Below are 21,593 nucleotides of genomic sequence, written 5' to 3'. Positions count from 1 at the left end.
ACTAGTTAGGCTTCATGTAACTAGTTACATGTAATTGAATCACAAAATAAAAATTGTGATTAGTTAGGCCTACAGTTACTGAGAAAAAATATGTCAGTACAGTTACTAATCAAACTGTTGGTGATTACAAAATGGTTACATCCACATATGTATTATTTTCATAAGAAAAGCTTATATCTCAAATAAAGCGTTTGAGTATAGATACCAGCCTATTGAGTCTAAATTAGCCCATCAACATTACAAACAGGTCTAAATGAGCGTTCATTAATATGATTTACTACAAGGTGGCTACAGTGTCAGTGGGCTATTTAATTTAATTATTAAGTACTCTAACCTTGCAGCATTGGTGGTCCACAGTATATTATTTTCCTCCAAGAATTTTCCTTTCTACAACAATGATAAATTAAAATCTGAATGTTAAACAATAACCATTATTCATCTCCAGATAATCTTATGTCAAAGCCACAGGGAGCCACTGGAGGGGGCTAAAGAGCTGCATGCGGCTCCAGAGCCACAGGTGGCCTACCCCTGGTATAGCCTATTTCTGGACTTTTTTCAGCTTTGTTGCACAGTTTGAAACATTTGTCAGAAAAGTAACCAAATGTAAGGAGTTACATTACTTTGATAAAGTAGTTGTGTTACAACAACAAATAACACAGCTAGCAAAGTGCAAAGCTTCATACACAGGTGGCTGAGAAGAATCTTGAAAATCCATTGGCCAGACAAGATCGCCAACAAAGATCTTTGGACGGAGACACAGCAATTACCAGCTAAAGATGAAATTGGAAGAAGAAGACGGACATGGATAGGGCACACACTTCGAAAACCAATGTCAAACATCACCAGACAGGCTCTGACGTGGAATCCTCAGGGGAAGAGAAAGAGCGGTCGTCCAAGAAACACCTGGCGAAGGGATCTGCAGGTAGACACAAAGATGATGGGATACACCTGGTCACAGATAGAAAAGAAAGCCAGCGATCGGGTACTCTGGAGGTCCCTTGTCAACAGCCTATACCCCAAAAGGGGTGTAAGGCATAAGCAGTACCTACTAAAAGTAAAAAGAAAAACTCCTCAAGGGTCAGTATTTTGTTCACAACTCGATTCTGTTGCCCCCAAGTGGCCAAAATCACCTATTGCATGTTTAAATATCTTTGTTTTTAGATGTATGATAAAATGTATTTACACTTTACCAATCTAAATAGTGGCCTACTGTTTAACCATGTAAAGGTTTTTTTTTTCCTTTTCAGGCTGGGATTGTTTCTGTTTTGTACTTAAATTCTCTGGGAATAACTGCAACATGCCCACAGTAATCACTGAATATAATGCATTTTTGTAGCATGAAAACATGTGAACAGACATAATCTTGTTATTGCCTGCGCTTCAGAGAGGTCATGTTGTTTTATTCACAGTTTTCCGGTCAGTATCAGCACCATACGTGATGTTCCAGAGAGGAAGGAAGTCAGTAAACATTCCTGATTGTATTTTTTCCTAGAGCAGGGAATTCAGGGAGATGAGAGACATGATGTGACAGACAGTGATGAGGAGTTTTAAAATTGCATGTTTCAAATCCATCATCGTGCAGGATCAAAGACTTGATGGGCTCATTTTGTTAATACTGCCTGCTGGCACTCCTGTAACCTTTTCATGAACCTTAAAGTTTATCAGCTTTTAATTTCCATCACAGGCTCACCCTGCAGACCACACCCCCTGACCTCAGGGTCCCGCTCGGTCCCTTGGGTGCGCTCCTCTACCACCCACCCCTCATTCCACCCAATATTATCTTACCATCAATGAGTTTAGAAGGGGCGTGCTTTGGCATGGAGGGGGAAAACATGACGTATTTGGCAGCTGTAACTACGCTAAGGGGGGAGCCACCCCACAATAAAAACAACCAGCTGAGTTTTGTTCGTAATCCCAAATTCCACTGCACATACACTACTCTTGGCTGGATGGAGGAAAAGAGGGGTGGAGGGACAAAGAGCTGGATGGGATGAAGGATGGGAGGGGAGCAGGCTGGAGCTGAGGGACTTGTGTGACACTGAAGAAAAGCTGTGGAGGAGAATTTGAAGTGATATCCTGTGGGGGTACAAGGACCAATTGGTGGAAAATATTAAGAGTCCGTTTGCCCAAATTACAGATAAAACATTTTTATTCACTAGCTTATGGTATCTGGCCAGTTAGGTAGCATCGGTTTTATTTGTCCAAGTTCTGCAACAAATCTAAAATGGAGTTTTGTGGAGTTTTTATAGAAAGTAGTTCCAATGAAAAACATTTACAACACAGTCTCTCCATAACCCAGAGAAGTCGAGTCGCCACAATAAAATGTTGGCATCTCTGCAAACCACAGATATGATACATTTGTACATTCCATATATATCATATTAATGTCTCTAAAGTGATGTCGTTCAGATTTCTTGTAAATGAGCTGAGTTTCTGACCAGCAGGAAGAGAGCATGGTGAGGCGGCTGCCAAGCAGCAGACAGTAGCAGTTCACTGTTTGAGACCAAAAATGACATAAGTGGGTATAATTTAATGAGAGGTTGGGACATTTCTGGACATTTCTGTAGCAACAAAAGCAGGTATTTTTTTAGCGAGAGGTTGGGACATTTCCAGCCAAGTGCTGCAGTAGTTTTTTTTTATGTGCAGTCGGGACATTTTTGGCTGTGTTAGTTATGACAAAAACTGGTATTTTTTAACAAGGTCAGGACATTTCCAACTGTATTTGTAGTGACAAAAGCAGGTAACATTTAACGAAAGGTCAGGATATTTCCGGCTGTGTTTGTTGCAACAAAAGCAGGTATTTTTTAGTGAGAGGTTGGGACATTTCCGGCCAAGTGCCGTAGTAGTTTTTTTTTATGTGCAGTTGGGACATTTCCGGCTGTGTTTGTAACGACAAAAGCTGGTATTTTTTAACGAGATGTAGGGACATTTTTGGCAGTGTTTGTAGCAACAAAAGCAGGTATATTTAATGAGAGACCAGAACATTCCCAGCTGTATTTACAGCAACAAAATAAGGTGTTTTGTTTTGGTGAGAGGTTGGGACATTTCCAAAGGTGTTTGGAGTGCCAAATGCGGTAGTTTTTATTGAATGATCGGGACACTTTTGGTCGTGTCTGTAGTGACAAAAGCAGGTAATATTTAAGAAGAGACTGGGACATCTAGTCATGTTTGTAGCGACAAAAGCAGCTTTGTAGTGACAAGAGTGGGTAATATTTAATGAGTGGTTTCAACATTTCCGGCTGTGTTTGTTGCAACAAAAGCAGGTATTTTTTAGTGAGAGGTTGGGACATTTCCGGCCACGTGCTGTAGTAGTTTTTGTTATGTGCAGTCGGGACATTTCTGGCTGTGTTTGTAATGACAAAAGCTGGTATTTTTTAACGAGATGTAGGGACATTTTCAGCAGTGTTTGTAGCAACAAAAGCAGGTATATTTAACAAGAGGCCAGGACATTCCCAGCCATATTCATAGCAACAAAATAAGGTGTTTTGTTTTTATCAAGAGGTTGGGAGATTTCCAAAGGTGTTTGTAGTACAAAATGCGGTTGTTTTTATTGAATGATTGGGACACTTTTGGCCGCTTTGTAGTGACAAAAGTGGGTAATATTTAACGAGTGGGTGGGACATTTCCAGCAAAATAAGGTATTTTTTTAGCGAGAGGTTGGGACATTTCTGGCTGTGTTTGTAGCCACAAAAGCAGGTATATTTAACAAGTGGTCAGGACATTTCCAGCTGTATTTATAGCGACAAAATAATTGTTGCGCTAAGAGGTTGGGACATTAACAAATATGTTTGTAGTGCCAAATGTGGTAGTTTTTATTGAATGATAGGGACACTTTTGGCAGCTTTTTTGTGACAAAAGTGGGTAATATGTAACAAGTGGGTGAGACATTTCCAGCCCTGTTTTTAGAGACAAAATAAGGTATTTTTTAAGTGAGAATTTGGAACATTTCCAGTAGTGCTTGTATCACAAAATGCGGTAGTTTTCAATGAGCAGTTGGGACATTTTGGCTGTGACCGTGTGACAAAAGTAATATTCTTCAATGAGACACAGGGATATTTCTGGCCGTGTTTGTAGCGACAACATTGTGTATATCTTTTAACAAGAGTAACTTTGTAGTGACAAAAGTGGGATATATTTAACAAGCAGTCGGGACATTTCTGGTTGTGTTTGTAGTGACAAAATAAGGTCGTTTTTAGCAAGAGGTTGAGAAATTTCCAGCCATATTTGTAGCACCAAATGCGCTAGTTTTCAACGAGTGCTTGGGACATTTTTGGGTTTGTCTTTAGTGACAAAAGCGAGAATTTTGACACAAGATGTTGAGACATTTCCAGCCACATTTATAACAACACAAGAGGGGTTTTTTTTCACGAGGTCATGACATTTCCAGCCATGTTTGTAGAAACAAAAGCGGATATTTTTTAATAAGACATTAAAGAATTTCAACCATGTTTGTAGCGACAAAAAGCGGGTATATTTTAATGAGAGGTTGGGACATTTCCAGTCATGTTTGTGGCGTCCAAACCAGGTATTTGGATGCCACAAAGTAGTTATTCCTAACCCAAGCCAAGCATTAATCACACTGTTGTCACAACATATAATTGAAAATTAAAAAGTAAGGAAATGCTGAATTCCAACATATCTACTACATATGAAACTCAAAAATGTAACATACAGAAATGCACACTACCAATACGTATTATGAAGATTTGGTTTTCCCAAGACCTTGTTGTGAACAACAAAAGAGCTGTTGCTGCTTATTTTTTCAGTGCTTCAAGGAAAACAAATTAAATTCCATTCTGTATTGGGACAGCGGCAGAAAATCAAGAGATGCATATCTCAGAAACCAAACAAAACTGTCTGCATGGCAAATGCTATCAGGGACAAGCGAGAAAATATGTATTTTTTTTTTTGTTTGTCATTCGAGTAAACAACCATTTAAGTTTGACAGAGGCGCGAGCCTGAGGAATGACTAAATGTGGAGCAGACAATTACAAGAGACATGAACTTGGTATTCTCACACGGGTGGAGTCTTTTGTTTTTTTAATCTAGACAAGATGATCTTGGCTTTCACCTCACAGAGTTCAAGATTGCACATAAAAGAGATGTCTGAGTGCGCACAGGAACGTTCACATCCTCTGGGATTTACACCTCTTACAGTAAATCTGCACCGTGCAGCAGTTGGCCCGTCTCAGACTGTAGATGACATATTCATGTCTGTAGTATGTACATTTTGTAATGGCTTTATGACTGTGGCATATTGTGACAGCAGGACTGCTCAGTGGCCTTGAGGAAATATTTGTCTTGCAGGGTGTGGAAGGGGACAGGGCAGGGTAGGAATTCACATGGGGCTGGATCTTGTGATGAAAGAAGGGCGTGAGTGGATGGGAAATAAACAAGTCGCACTGTCACATACAGTGAATGGTGACAGAAAATGAATTAAAAATACGTATGTGAACGCGATGATGGATGGCGTGTCGACTCTGGACTGACACGGCGTTCATGAACACATCTCTGCGCCGTTTAGAAGAGACAGCTGGTGGATGTTTTCGCTGCCCCACCCAAACTGTGAAAGACAAAACAGTGCAAAGTGATGTCATTACTACTGCTTATGCAAACCAGCTGTGTGACCTTACGGGCTGTGCGGGATTTAAATTCTCTGTGTGTTAGAGCACAGACGTTCGTATGTGTCTCATGTGTGTAAGTACGTGTGCACATGTTTCTGTGGTTAAAAAAACCCCTCAATGCCCTTTTTACTCACTCTTAAAAGAAATGAGGCTGAAAACATGCAATTGTTAAAAAGTTATTCATCTTTCGCTTTTTATTTTTTCATGTTTAATCCAATTTAAACTACAGGGTGCTAGTAAAATGAAAGTCACATTGGAATGTTAGCAATGAAAAGATACAGGATGGATTTAAAGGAGAAATCAATGCGAGACATCCCATTTATACGTCAGAATATCTTTCTTTGTTCAAGTTTGACAACAAAACATTGCAGTTTGCTTTGTGTTTGATCTCAGGTATAAAACAGTCATAGCCCTTGAACCTATTTCTTTGTGTTATGTGACCTGGATAGAATTTTATAAAGGTGCCACAGAAGTAAATATTTAGTACAACATATGATATGAAATTAAATTCTTTGGCACATACAAGGAACACAACAAATGTTGGTACACAAAATAAAAACAAGACAATAAAGTCACCATACTATACACACTGCACAATATAATACTGATACAAAAGAGCATACACAGTATATTGAAAAGAGAGTAACACTGACAAATGGATGGGCGAAGGTGACAGTAAGAGGCTCTGCAGCCTTAATGAGTCTGTTGGTTAGACGGTCAGTCTTGTCATTTTCAGCAGCGACTATGAAGCCACTGTAAAGAGTAGGGCTGCCCCCGACTGAGGAATTTCCTTGTCGACCAATAGTCATCATTTAGGGCCATTCGTCGACTACCCGCTTGCATGTTTAAGATATTAATTTAATTATTAACTGATATATTTTGGGGCGGGGCAACACAATGGTTTGAGTTGAAGGTGTGAGAAAGAATAGTATCAGTAACATTGTTAACACTGTGCTACATTACAGAGAAACACAAAACCGTACTAATGAACCTTCATTAATATAGGCCTATATTTTATCTACAAGTGCACGTCACACACTGAGCGAGCCGCCTGTTAATGACGCTGTGGGCTGATGGGCATGTAGCTACTTCAATGTTTCAGATGATACGTCATGTTTGTAGTCGACCAATGAAGATGAGTTTACATATCACCTTGGGTTCGTCCTTCACCTTCTCAAAATGATCCCACACTTTGGAATAAGCGACCAATGAAATCTTGTCAACTAATGACCTTTCTGGTCAACTAACTTTTGGTCGGCTGTTGGAGGGGGCAGCCCTAGATCTAATGCAAACTAGCTGATCCGGCATTTGTCACTATGACACGTTGTAGCAAATTAAAATGTAGCCCAATCAGTGACCTGTGCCGGCATCACGGCGCTAAATCCAACTTGTATTGCATTAGTGATAAAACATATGACAAATTATGGTTTTGATTTATTTTGACAAGGCGCAGAAGGAGCAGCAGTTTTACGTTTGTTTGTTTTTTCTGCGACTAAGCAACCAATGAAATCTTGCCGACTAATGACCTTTCTGGTCGGCTAACGTTTGGTCGACTGTCAGGGGGCAGCCCTAGTAAAGAGGCCTGTTGACACTGAGACTAACTTCACTACAGTTCGCAGCGATAGATTGGAGAACTCCCCGTGGCTACACCTCTTCAAGAAAATGGCATGATTAGAACTTCAATACTCCGTCCTCCTCCTCACCATGGGGGTCTTGGTGACCCATCACTTTTGTCAACTCGTTTTTTTTGTTGTTTTTTTTACAAAAATTGTACACTGTTCACGGCTAATGTCACATGCACGTTCAGACGCACCATTCACTCACATACTCGATCAAACGCCTAATACTTGTCCTCAACCACGTATACATACAGTAAGCAAGGGAAGCTTAGATGCATGTATGGACATACACACAGTCCATGCACAGTACAGATACAAGTATACGTTAACACACACATGCGGGAAAGCAGCACACACATTTGCGCAGCAATCAGTAACTCAATCAGACAAACAAGATCAGAGCCCAATGGATTTTCTCTCTGAGTTTGTAAACAGATTTCAAGGCAGTGTGATTTATTTCCTCTCCGTCTGTCGTGGCTTTACAATAAACTAATGAACGATTTTGTTGTGTCGTGTTTACTAGCGGAGGGTTGGTGGGAGCTTTGAACCTGATGACATGCAGAGACCCTGCTGTGTGTTGCCAGCACGGGGCTGTGACTCCAGAGGCTGCAGTCATCATGGGAACCAGTGCTGACTAATGCTGAAATACACTCTCTTCCCACCCAGAACTGCCCTTCTCCCATCTCCAGCCTGACTGCCATCAACAACCCAGGGACTGAGCCTTCGTCGTCATCAGCATCATTCATCACCGCCACCATCGTCATCGTCAGACTAGTTTTCCTGATGTTTGTTGAGGCACGAAGCCAAAGAGGGAGGCAAGGGGACTTTAACAAGAGGAGTGCTGATGTAGGAAATTGTTCTAGTCCCTGATGTCCACTTTGCTGTGGACTCTCTGGTTGGACAGGAGTGGATTCAGAAAGGGGGAGTTTGCATAGGCATGTGTGTATGTGTGTGTGTTTATGTGTGTGTGGATGGGTGTGTTTGCGGGGGTAGTTTCTGGGCTGCAATTATTTGTAGACTATTTCACAGCTCGGTGTCTGCCGTCTTGGTGGTGGAGGTGCCGTTGGTGGGAGGAGGAGGCTGGGTCTTGTCTGCCTCAGGGGACTCTCCATTTGCGCTGGGCTTCTCCGGGGTTTCCGGAGGGGGGTTGAGGGGGGCCACGGACACAAGAGTGTTTCCCTGGTTCTCCTGATCTGCTGGATAGGTCTCCTCAGCCTGCAAATACAGCACAAATGATGAACTCATCACTGGAAGGGTAGACAGAAGATTTCAACAACACCTGGGTGTCAGGAGACTTACTGCTTGTGACAGAGTGAACCCCCACTTTTTTATGTCAACATAAAGCATGCTTGGACATGTGTATTAAAGGGACAATTCACCTACAAATCAAAAATACACATTTTTGCTCTTACCTGTAGTGCTATTAATCAGTCTAGATTGTTTTGGTGTGAGTTGCAGAGTGTTGAAGATATCAGCCATAGAGATGTCTGCCTTCTCTCCATTATAATGGAACTAGATGGCACTCAGCTTGTGGTGCTCAAAGTGACAAAAACTACATTCAAAAAAACTCAACAGCAATGTCTCTTTCCAGACATAACATCCTGGTTACTGACGATAATCCACAGACCTTGTTGTGAGCAGTTTTATGTAGGAACTATTTTCTTTCTACCAAGCTACACCTGTCAGCTGTATCAAGACAGAAGAAAGCGTGCTAGCTCAACCTATTTTTATTAACAACTCGTCAAATATCGACTCTTCGTCACTGGATCGACACGTCAAACTGTGACGATCTAGGTATTCATCTAGCATTTTTATTCACTAACTTGTGATCTGGCCAGTTAGGTAGCATTGGTTTTATTTGTCCAGATTCTGCAACAAACCAACAATGGAGTTTTGTGGAGTGTTTTTGTGGAATGTTGGCATCTCTGCAAACCACAGATGTGTTACATTTGTATGTTCCATACATATCGTATCAACGTTTCTAAAGTGATGTCATTCAGATTAGTTGCATATGAGCTGAGTTTCTGACCAGGAGGAAGGAGGAGAGCATCGTGGATGGAGTGACGCCTCGGTGAGGCGGATGTCAAGCAGCAGACAGTAGCAGTTCACTGTTTGAAACTAAAAACAACAAAACTGGACATTTTTTTTACGAGACATAGGGATATTTCATGTTTGTAGCAACTAAAGCAGGTATATTTAACAAGAGGTCAGGACATTTCCGGCCATTATTGTAGTGACAAAATAAGGTATTTTTTAGCGAGAGGTTCGGACATTTCTGTACGTGTTTATAGCGGCAAATGCTGTATTTTTTTCTGAGTGCTTGGGACATTTTTGGCTGTGTTTATAGCAACAAAATTGGGTATTTTTCAACAAGAGCAGCTTTGTATTGACAAAAGTGGATAATGTTTAACGAGAGGTTGGGACATTGTCGGCATTGTTCGTGGCAAAAAAATACGGTAATTTTCAGCAAGAGGTTAAAACATTTCAACCTATTCTCACTACCACCTCAGCAAACACTGACACGTCAAACTATGACGCTCTAGGTACCCTCTGGCGTCAGTTTTGGACATTCAGTGAAGGCATGTTAATTTACGCTTGTTATATGCATCATGTCTTTGTTTAAATAAACTACTGTTTTCACATGAAATGTACAGTTTCCGCTTGTTAAATGCATGCAATCCCTTTCAAAATAAACTCAGATCAGAGGTAAAAACATTGTTTTTTAGGTGTATTTTGTTAGGTTAAGGTAGTAAAAGTACATAGTTAGGTTTAGAAAAGAACTCATCATGGTTTGGCTTTAAATATATACATTTGTTACTAATGCAATGTAATGTCACATGACATACACCAGTTGTGTTGTACACAACACTGTTCTTTAAAGAAGCTGATTGACTTTCAGTTTCACAGGGAAACTGTTGTTTGTTAGACCCATCCACCTCATTTGTGCCCACCCTATGGAGACTTTCTTGCTCTTTATTCTAGGGCAGTTTCTTGGAGTGTCGAAAAATACCGCAACCCGGTGCATCTCAACCGCTGATGAGGGTTGCCTCTGTGCGTCAGTATCTGACCCTTAGGGCCACAAACCAAGCACTGGTATTTAATGAGCTGGTAGTGATACCGAGTTGGCTAGCTTATCTAGCATCACTGAGCAGATGCTGAGAATTTTTACATCTCACGCTGTCACAAACATGAGTCGTCCATCCATGAATAGATGCACGTTTCCTTCTGCGCAGTGATACAGTTGGTGGGAGTAGTTTGGTGGAAAGAAAATAGTTCCTACATGAAACTGCTCACATCAAGGTCTGTGGATTATCTTGAGTAACCAGGTCATTATTTCTGTAAAGAGACATTGCTGTTAAGTTTTTCAAATGTATTTTGGCGCATTGAGCACCACAAGCTGAGTGCCATCTAGTTCTGTTACACTGGAGCGAAGGCAGACATCTCTACAGCTGATATCTCCAACACTCTGCAACTCACACCAAAACAATCTAGACTGATAAACAGCACTACAGGTAAGAGGAAAAATATGTGTTTCTGATTTTGGGGTGAACTGTCCCTTTAAAGTCTCCACCACTAACACAGCTGCCACAATAGAAATCCCCCTCTTCACCACACATTGTTATGAAAGGAACAGATTCACTGTGCTGACGTGTTGTGTAGATACGTGGATAAAACATTCTGAGGTGCATTTGATTTGCTGATCACACACACTTCTGTCGTGTACATAAAGACACACATGTACACAGATGTATCCACCAAACCCCACCCCTCCACTATTGCTTACAAACACACACAAACACGTCCTCAAATGTGGTCTCCACCATGTGACGCTGCGAGTGGATCAGGGAAACAGCTGCGCCTGGCTCGTAGATGAAACAGCGAGCGCTGCAGATGAATAAGGCAGCAGAGAGCAGGGCGTGGGTCTTTGGATAACGCACACTCACTCTTTCTCTGCGCATTCTCTGTGATAGCCGGCCAGCAACATTCCCTAATTAAAACGCTGGCGGCGATTGATTCCAAAGGAAGGAAACAGTGCTGTTTTGATTTCAGATGTAGTAAAACATGAACCTTGCCTGAGAAAATCTATGCAGTGTTCCTGAATGTATAATGAGGGATGAGATTACAGAGACCTGCAAAATACATGGTGAAAAAATACATATATAGATTAAAACCCACCTGCTGCTCAGATCAGTGTTAAAATTTAATAATGGAAACATTTTAGGAGAACTAATCAGAATTATTGTGAACATGATCAAACAAACATTATGCAGACTCTGCAGTGGAGAAGACTAAATCTATACAATGATTTTCGATTCATGGGCTCTGTGCTGAATGGTGCACCACTGAAAGGCAACTCGAACTTGTAAACCAGAAAACAAGTAAATGAGGTCCACAGTGCAGTACACTGAAGATCCATGCTAAACACAAAATGTGAAACTGTCCTTACCAGCCTCACTCCCTTGGCGTCAGGCCTGCGTTGGCATTTGAAGTAACCAATGGCGATGGCAAGAGCGGCGAGCAGACCGGTGACCAGTATTCCAACAAATACTGATGATGATGATTCTGATTTCGGGCCCTGAATCTTTGTCGCTCCCAGCTGCAAACAGGGTAGAGATATAAGGCTGTGGTCAAAAATAAGCATGTATGTGAAAGTGAAACCATACAGAATTATTGTTCTGTTGATGGACACTGTTCTCCCACAATGCATTGCATGAATTAAATAGAATCCAAATAAACTGTAGCTCTAGAAAGATCTTAGAGAACAAACTGTTTTAAATCTCAAGAAATGTTTTTGTGACGTTTAATTAGAAAGTGACAAAAGTTGCAGTTGTTTGGTTTCTAATGTTCATTCATTCATTCATTGTCCGTAACCACTTATCCTGTTGGGGGCCGTGGGGAGGGGCTGGAGTCTATCCCAGCTGATACTGGGCCAGAGGCGGGGTACACCCTGGAGAGGCTGCCAATTAACCTGCATGTCTTTGGACTGTGGGAGGAAGCCGGAGTACCCAGAGAAAACCAATGCTGACACTGAGAGAACATGCAACAGAAGGGCTCCCCCACCCTTTGATTCGAACCGCCCACTCTGAGTTCAAACATGGAACCCTCCTGCTGTGAGGTGACAATGGTAACCACTGCACCACTGTGCCACCCATTTCTAATGTTGCACATATTCGATCATTTCCTGTCATTATAAAATGGTTAGGTGTGGTGATTTTGTATACAAACTGCTAACACAGCATCCCTGCAAACAGGAAGACGTTGAACCGTCCAATAAACCGTCCCGTTATGTTTCAAAAACAGTTCCAAAAGCAGACTTCACTATGTTACTTGTCCGTCAGTTAAACGGCAGCTGGACATCGTTCCTGAATGTCTTAACAACGTCAAATTACAATGTTAATACAACCAGATATCAAACTACTGTTGAACCACATGGGGCTCATATTTTGTTGTCCTGGGTGAAAATCCCTGTTCTTTATCCATTCATTCACTTCAACCTTTGATCTATGTCAACTTTGTTGCTCTTTAGTCTACGTCACCTGACTTTGAGGCGAAAAGCCTTGAAGGTTAAATCTCCCATGTGAGATCAAAGGCAGCTTGGATAAAGACTTTTGGTCGAAATAACTCAGGCCAAAAATAACGACACGAGTATAATTTACATGTAGATACACATGAACAGCATGAACGTTTTTTTTTTTTACAATGAAAAAAATGGCTGCTGAGTTGTACTAGTCATTGGACGTCACAGCGTGGCTGTTTGATCACAACTGCGTTGCAGTTTTTGGCGTCCACCCGTGACCACTTTTGGCCAGGGACGCAACGTCACTGTTTAAACTTTTTTTTTTCTGGAATACTACGACACATAGTATTGACTTTAAAGAATTAGTATGTCCTGTCACATGGATTTGGGACATCTGATAAGAGTTCATTTCAGTTGCAGGCCCCACAGTGAAGGATTTGTAGGTTTCATGGTTGTTTCACCTCCAAACCGTTACATTCATCTTGTGCTCTCTTACCTTTTCTTTCACACGTTCACTGCCGAGTGCTCCAGCCAAAGTAGCCAGGTTAGCTGCAGGGGCAACAAAAATTATAAATACATCAGTGCCTAATTATTCAGGTCTGTGTAGTATTTTCCTGCAACACAATAGCCAGTCGCCAGAATAAATGTTGGCACTGTATGTTTCTGCAAACCATGTTACATTTAACTGTTACTATATAGCTGATATGTTGAAACTTTATGTTTACACAGTACTGTGGTTTAGGTGTGGTTAGATTTAAGCACAAAAGCCATTTGGTAATGGCTAGGGAAAGAAAATGTTTTGGCTTGAATTGTCCAGTTTCAGTTTGCACTATCATGGCTTGAAACGCAGGAGTGTATTTTGTAGCACTATTACGGGAATGTCTCTTTAAAAAAAAAACACAAACTGCATAATCCAGGCTGGAAATGCAGCGATGTCTCGGTTAAAAAACAACTGGTTTTTGTGGCACTATCCGCAATAGAAACACAGTGATAAGTCGCTTTAAATCACCCATGTTTGGTGGCTATTAAGCAGCTGGAAACGCAGCGATGATTTGCCTAAAAGCAACCGGTTTTGTTGTTTAGTGGTCTCGAAAAGTGATCTGCAGCTTGGCAGGTATCTCGCTTATGTCATGCCATCCACCGTCACCACCACCTCCAGTTAACAAAGTCATTTCATATACTACATCACTTTAGAAACGCTCATATGATACATATGAAACGTGGTTTGCAGAAACTTGCATGCATGGCTTATGACTCTTTACTCTCTACTTTAAAGGCCTTTACACACTGAGTCTGTTTTTCTCAGATGTGCTTTTTTAATCTGTCATCTGAAAAAAATTGTTATGCATAGAAACCTTGCACACTGATTCCGATGCTTTTCAATGTTCTACTCATTGCAAAATTCGCAATACATGACAAAATGAAAAGACACTTTTCCTCCTTTGCCTCTCTCCACTGGAGTTACCTATCTGTCTGTCACCAATCCCTCCCTGTCTTTCATTTGGTAATGAAGCTGAATGAAGGGGTGGAGCTGTCCTTCACATCCTTCTCCTTCGTGCCATCATCTACCTGAATATTACTATCTGACCTGTTGAATGTGAGCTATCTGAGTTATAAAATGATTCTGTGCACCCCGTTCCTTTGTCTTGTTTTCGTCACTGATTCCTGGTCAAACGTCTGTAAAGGCTCTGACGGATGCGAAAAATGCAGAAAATCAAACCTGTTGCGTAAATTTTAGTGACGAACTCAGTGAGCAAACTTGATTGACACAACGTGAGGTCGTGTTGATTTTTTAGATGTGTGACAAAAAAACAAACTCAGTGTGCAAAGGCCTTTAGTGTTGCAAATAAATACAACCGTGCGTGTGCAAGACACCCACCGTCATCACTGGCCACCTGCACCTCGTTGTCCTTTTGGAAGATTTTTAGTTTACATTCATCCTTGGAGCACCAAGCTGCAGGGTTGTCCTGAAGAATGCGTTTAGTTGCTTCCTGTAAGAAAGAGAGAAAATGTAACAATACATGCTTGTGCTAACTCAGCATAGCTGTGTGGAAACCGTAATCTTAACGTATTTTTTGCAGCATGTTTCGTGAAGTCATCTCAAAGTGCATCGCATACTACGATAAAACAGTGTGTATATTTTGAAAACATAAATTCCCTAACTGCGAGCACAAACTCAGATGTTCAGTGTACAGCTTCCTACACACACAGAGGATAGATATTATATCTCTTTCGGGTGATCACTGGGGCCAACAATCCAATGTGTGTTCCTGAATTTTCCCCGCTGACCATCAGCGCACGTAGGCCTTTGTGTGAGTAATGGAGACAAACAGCAGTTGGATGGAAAACTTGCTGACCACACCTTCTTTCTTCCCACCTTAACCCCCGAACTATGATATCACATCATTGCGCAACTTTAGGCTTTGCAACTTGGGAACACTCTTCATTTTCTGTAACGGGATCCAGACAGCTTTCAGTGTTCCCAGAAGACCACTGTGAGCAAACCCTGAATCCTCAGTTAGTTGGGAGTGGGCCCACAGCTGGCCTCGGCTGTAACACCCAGATCTTTGAGGCAGGGAGGAAGGAACTCCGGCAGGATGAGCTAGAACGGCAAAATCACGGAATGGAACCTATTCTTCCCTCCATCTGTCTTCATCATGTTTCTCTCAGGAATCCTACAACGACTCATCACCTGTTTCGCTTGACCTCACGTGGCCTCGTGCACTCAGGGCTGCAGTTCAGATGACTTACAATTGATTTGCCTTCAGATAAACACAGAGATTTAGCATGATACTAAAATCTGTGTGAAGAAGGAGAACAATGTGTTTTCTTTTATTTTGTCACATTAGACGCTGCCTTTCATGGTGACTGATGAGTCGGGGATTTACAGAGGTTTGAAGAAGTCCTTTCTCATTTTCCACTACTTCAGAGCATTGTTGTTTTATTAAATTTGTTCCATTGATACAGGCTGTTCCTTTATCACTGTCTTCCATGCCATTCACTCGCTCCTGCCTGAAGAGAACCGTGTGTTTTTTTTTCCCTACATGCATTTTGAACGAATCATCAGCTGGCTATGGTTCCTGGCACTGTGGTCCATGTTTAGTTTCAGGTTGAGTTGGACAGATGACTTCTGCAGATGTCTCTGTGGATGACACAGTAACGATCCAAAGAGAGGCTAACTGAAGTATGTGGACCAGGAGCTGACCTGCTTCTTCCGCTCTGTGCACCTGGACTGGCATACTGTACAGTGTAACAATGACTTGTATTTGAGCATCATGTGTATTGTCTAACAACTGTGCACGCAGCGAGGAGTTAACAGTGAAAGGCAGAGCTGTAATTTTGTACCAAGATGGCATCAATTGTGACATTTTCTAAAGTTTGGAGTACTTTGTTAGACACAGATGTCTCACTCTTTCCTGATGTGAAAAATCCTGAAAAACCCCTCTATGTGCTTTAAAGGCTTTTCTCTAATGTAAAAAAGAAGCCACACCCTTGAGATCCCTCCTTTCTCTTAAGGACCCCAGAGCGAGAGAGGAAACATTAACTCTCCTCTTCATTTGTCTCCGGCCAGGAACACGGTCTCCAGATTTACAACGCCTGAGGAATGTCTGAGAAAAGATCTGCCTTTATCGGGGCCATATTTCCAACTGTAGCGCTTTGAAACACATTAATCTTTTTTCTCTAAGTCAGTGAGTGTCAAACGTACAAACCACGGGCCAGAACCAGCCCGCCAATCAGGCCCAGTGGATGACTCTGCATACCTAATACTGGTGCACTTGTGAAGTCAAAAGGCTCATTTATACTCCCTTTGTGTAAGAAAATAGATATGTACATTTTAAACAATAGCCCTTTTTAAACAGGAGTTGTGCAAATGTGCAGGAAAGCCCAATCAGTCTTCTTTCAGCATTGGCAATTTAGCAAAATGCCACCTACCTACTTTTGTTTATACAGAATGCGCCTTTTTGGGGGCAATGGGGGGGCGTGAGCAAGTAACAAAATGTGTAGATCGGCATGTGATGTAAACAGTGACGTGGGAGGGAAGCCGCGGCTGGTCAGTCCTTCGGCGATTCTCTCATAAGTCAGCCCGTCCTTCACCGTCCCCGTCATCTGACGGTTAATGGCCTCTTTGTTTGCGAGGACAAGGAGGGCGCGCAATTCTTTGTCTCCCCAGTTGCTCATCTTTACAGTGTCTGTCAGGTTTGTGTTTCGCTCGCTACTAGCTGCTCGCTAATTCCTGCTATCAGCTGTTTCCTGTTTATTCACCGCCAGTGGCTCGCACGTACGGCGTCATCGACAGCCCCTCCCATTGCGGAAGGCCATCTCGGGCTTTTTAAACTCAAAGGGTTCCGTCAATATGACTACCTTACGAGGCGGAAAATTGGGCACCTCGGATCAACTCGCCAATCCGGCTCTGTGTGTCTAAACGCTCGCAGCTTGCCGGCAAAACAGCCCAACATTTGCGGAAAATCTGGCAGTGTAAAAGGGGCTATTGTGACCTACACAGCCCACATACGTCCATGCTTCCTTTATGATGGCATTGAGCAGTGGTTCCCAACTGGTCCAGCCACAGGATCCAGATTTCTCCTTAGTCATTAGTTCAAGGTCCACACAGTTTAATACATTCAGCGTCTTACTTGTGTTTGGCCATGTTGTCGAGCTAGTTTGCTGTCTGTTAGTCACTCACTCTACAGCAGGAAACAGCACTTCAGACTATAAGTTTGTGCCGGATATTCACAGTGCTTCAAACGTTACAAACTTGACACGTTCCAAGTCATTTGCAGTCCATTCAAAATGGACCCATGATCCACTTTTGGACCGTGACCCAATAGCTGGAAACTGCTGGCACAGAAACATTCAACTGATGGCACCAGAGCGCTGGGTCAACGGTTTCAGAGGCAGCGTTGTAGACGGATTTCGTCTGTGAGGCAATTAAATACATCACGACATGTAGACTGAGAAATCTTTTCACTGTATTACTGATTCGTTCTGTTCTGCCACTCTTAAAATGTCTTCGTCGTGTCTTACAGTCGTATCTTGCTTGGACTACGCTACACAGTCCCCACGATTTCCAGTAATGCTGCTCCATTTTGTCCGTATCTGTAAGCTTTTAGAAAGCATGCACAAATATGGATGAAATAAATGTAGAGTATAGACAGAAGGCTCTCTCTGTGCCCATATATGAGGTGCTAGGTTTTTCTGAAAAAACAATGAACACCTATTGTGGTCATATTCAAAGATATTAAACACTGAGCACAATATTGTCAATCAGCAGCTTCAGTACAAAAGAATCTATATCATACGTCTATCTTACAACAGTATTGGTGGAACCCTGTTGCTAGGGCCCTGCCAAACCTTTGGATTTTAAATGGTATCTAAGGCAGGAAACGACTTAACCTGCTTCTGTAACAGCTTCAACTTTAGTTTGATGTGGTAATACCAGCTTTACTACACAAGGGTAGAAATGTATGGAAAGAAGTTTAATGATTTAAAGTGAGTAGGAAGACTCAGTACGTTTACATGCACAGTTAAGTCAAGCTACTGTTACAGCTCAACTGGGTCATTTGATTGGACTGCTGTCTTTGTCCCAGTATGCACGCACATGAGGGGAATCAATTTATTGACCTAAGTATGTCCAACTCTGCTACGATAAATAGCGATATGCCTCCTTTCAGCTTGTTAGTATTAATCTATGACGTCACAGACCAAACAATTGACAAACAAGTTAGCTATGTTTAACTAAACTGGTACCATGGTGGACAACTTTACAATTCTGCACATTTCGTCCGTCCAGGAATGCACGGCTCTGGAAATGGATTTTCTTCTTCTTCTCCTTCTCCTTCTTCTTCAATCCTACTTCTAATATGCGAAAAATCACCAAAATTTGCACAAAGGTCCAGTCTCATGCCAGATATCCTCAGCTGCAAACACAAGTCAATAGTCCTGATGGTGGCGCTACAGCTAGCATCTAAAGTTCAAAACTTTGAAAATTCACAACAAATCGACCGTATGTGCTACAGCTTCGCAATTTTCACCAAAATGTAGCCCCAATACTGAAGAAACTTTTGTGCATTTAAATCTATTAAAAATTATGAAGTTCATCACTCTGTTTTTTTCAAAAACTGTAAAACTTCTTAAACCTATCTCCTCCCACAATTTTTGCCCAATTGACACCAAACTTGCAACAGAGCATCTTCAGACTGTCCTACACAAACCATCCACACAGATTTTTGATTTATCAAAAATTTAGCCTACAGTGCATCAAGATGTTTGACTGTGAACAGTACTGTAAATATACACTTGCAAATTCTTGCTAAATAAGTTTTCAATGCTCATGAAAAAAATTAACAAAATTTTGGAGTCATGGTAGATGATGTTTGGCAAATATCAGAATTTTATATCAAAAACTGAATTTTTGACAGCAGTTTAAATTTTGCTCGCACGTGAACAACTGGAGTCAAAGCAAGAATGGCATTTTTAAACTTTAGTTTTTCACTTATGGAGTAAATCAATCATTGTTAAAAACAAATTAACAACATCTCCATGCTGTCTAGACGCAAGATGTGTATTTTCAGATTTCTGTCTTGATAACTGAATTTATGACGGCAGTTTGAAATCTGCCTTGACAGCTGCTGTCATCCTGGTGGCTGGCTTAGTCAGTTTGTGAAGCCAAGATGGCACCTGCTAATTAGCTCTGTCGGATAGAAGATGCTCCTTGGTGTCAGAAGTTGTAAGTTCAAGCCTCAACTGATGCAAAATGTACATTGTAATGGCAGCTTTCTTGTTGTCTTCCTATTCTGCCTCTTGTTGACCAGAATTGCGTAAATTTGCCTAAAATTGCCCGGCAATTCATAATTCATAATTACAAATTGTTTTCAGGAGGAATTCGACTCCCAATCACATTATCTGGGTGTGTTAGTCTGACTTTGAGAAATTCGATTTAGTACAATTTCAGTTGTACTAACATGTTGACATGTATTTTAAAAGTCCGATTTTTGTTGCACAAACACAAGAAATCAATCTTCTCTAATGTCATGTAAGTGTACAGACTGTCTGAATGTGAAGAAACTGAGAGTGCTTTCACACCCAACCTGTTAAGTTTGGTTAAAACGAACTCAGGTCTGTTTGCGTGGTTAGTACAGTTCGTTTGGGCTGGTGTGAAAGCTGTGGATTGAACCCCGGTGTGGCCAAACAACCGAACTGAGACTGCTTGAAAAGGTGGGTTGGGGTCGGCTTCCAAATGGACTCTGGTGCAGTTCATTTGTGGTGCGAAAGAAGACAATTGATTTTACAACAGCAGATATGTGATTTTAGCTGCAGCTAAACCATTATTAAATCCATCTGTGATTGTCTGCATAATAAAAAGGAAAAATATGTTTTGTTATTTATAGGTTATCATGCAGTGGTTTTACTGGTCCTGCCCACATGGGATCAAACTGTGCTGTATGTGGAACAAGAACTAAAATGAGTCAGGACCCCTGCTCTAAGTGGAATAAGCCACTTCCTCTGGACCGCAGGTGAAGGGGGCCAGATAAGGTTTTTTTTAAAGGAACATGTTGCTAGACGGTAACTCAGCTCTCTCCTCTTGGCTCACTGTGGTCTGAAAGACACATGCCAAAATCTCGGCTGGTGGTAGTTTGATTCTGCCTGTGGCTGGCAGGGAGGAGAGGAGCGCTGTTGTTACAAGCTGTATGACATAAAGGAGGTGGGAGGACGTAGCTCTGGTGGTGGTGGAATATTGTGAGGGACAAAGAAAATAATAAACTCACACAATCAGTTGTTGCCAACTCAGCCTTGACAGAAGAACCTTCTGGAATTTCCGACTCCCCAACACACGTCACCTTAGGCTGCGGGGAGAGTGAGACATGTCAGAGAGACATTAGAGGTCAGGAGAAGAAAGCACACTTTGCACAAATGGTTTCAACCGCAACATCAGTCTTCATCAAAACAATCTTCTCTCAAGACAATGTGGTATATTTGACATATGTATCAGTGAAAACATCAAACAAAGTCTTTCTTTGAGTTTGATTGTATGCTGATGTTAAAAGGACAGAAAGAAAAGAAACACCATCTGGACATGGTACTCACCACAACAAGGCGAGTGACAACTGGGACCTTGACGTCTATGACAACGGGGGCAGCAGTGGTGACTGAGCTGCCTGCATCCTGGCTATTATGAACTAGAAGGTCTAAAAGGGTTACTGGGATTGTAATATGTTCAGGAGGAGCAGAAGCAGCAGAGACTCCACCTGCAGCAGCACTCGCAGTACGGTCCGCACCTGGGGCAGGGGTGGGGCCTGTAGCTGCACCAGAGTCCGCAGCAACTGTTACTAAAAACACAATCCAAGGACAGTTCTATTAAACACAGGCACATACTGGGTGTGTCGAGGGCTGTCACTTGTCATGTCACTTCTTAACTCGGGAATAATTTCTCAAAAATTCCAAATCTCACTGTACGTATATCAAGGCGCCTACCAGTGCTGTCATCTCCAGCTGCAGCAGGTGCATCTGTCGGTGGATCGTCTTGACACATCACCTCATCTGCAAGGAGGGGAGACAGACAGAGAGACAACAACTTAAAGACTTTGACTCTTATCTGGTGAATTAATTATCTTTGATACCTGCAGGAATTCATGAGACAACTGTAGCTTTGGAGGTGTAAACAGTGTATACAATGTTGCTATGGACACAGTTAGTTAGCTGTAGGCTATGACTTGAACTGCCAACCTGTTTTTATTTGCCTAAAAAGGCTTACATTTTAGCAAACTAGCACCATTAAAAGTATGCCTAATTAACTATTAGCAGTTCTTGTTTGCAGTATATGAATGTACTGAT

At 41.8% G+C, this 21,593-nt stretch overlaps 1 protein-coding gene across 4 annotated transcripts in view; it reads right to left on the bottom strand.

Moving 5' to 3' along the window:
• The window catches only part of cd34 (CD34 molecule), a 286,734-nt gene that overhangs the window by 245,559 nt on the left and 19,582 nt on the right, over positions 1-21,593 (bottom strand). For 2 of the 4 annotated variants that reach the window (XR_007449638.1, XR_007449637.1), the window contains exons 2-8: positions 21,234-21,299; positions 20,847-21,088; positions 20,528-20,605; positions 14,641-14,752; positions 13,258-13,310; positions 11,691-11,840; positions 6,795-8,458 (exon numbers count right to left, since the gene is read on the bottom strand). Coding sequence is in view for 1 of the 4 variants with exons in the window: in XM_049580729.1 (XP_049436686.1) it covers positions 8,267-8,458; positions 11,691-11,840; positions 13,258-13,310; positions 14,641-14,752; positions 20,528-20,605; positions 20,847-21,088; positions 21,234-21,299 (893 nt within the window). In the remaining 3 variants the exon portion in view is untranslated. Of the gene's footprint in view, positions 1-5,944; positions 8,459-11,690; positions 11,841-13,257; positions 13,311-14,640; positions 14,753-20,527; positions 20,606-20,846; positions 21,089-21,233; positions 21,300-21,593 lie in introns of those variants that run through there. The other 2 variants (XR_007449636.1, XM_049580729.1) reach the window with 2 other exon arrangements.

This window comes from Epinephelus fuscoguttatus, linkage group LG7 (assembly GCF_011397635.1).
Source record: "Epinephelus fuscoguttatus linkage group LG7, E.fuscoguttatus.final_Chr_v1".
In the NCBI taxonomy this organism is placed as follows: Eukaryota; Metazoa; Chordata; class Actinopteri; order Perciformes; family Serranidae; genus Epinephelus; species Epinephelus fuscoguttatus.
Note: the sequence above shows the minus strand (reverse complement) of the source record. Positions and strands in the feature narration are given on the sequence as shown.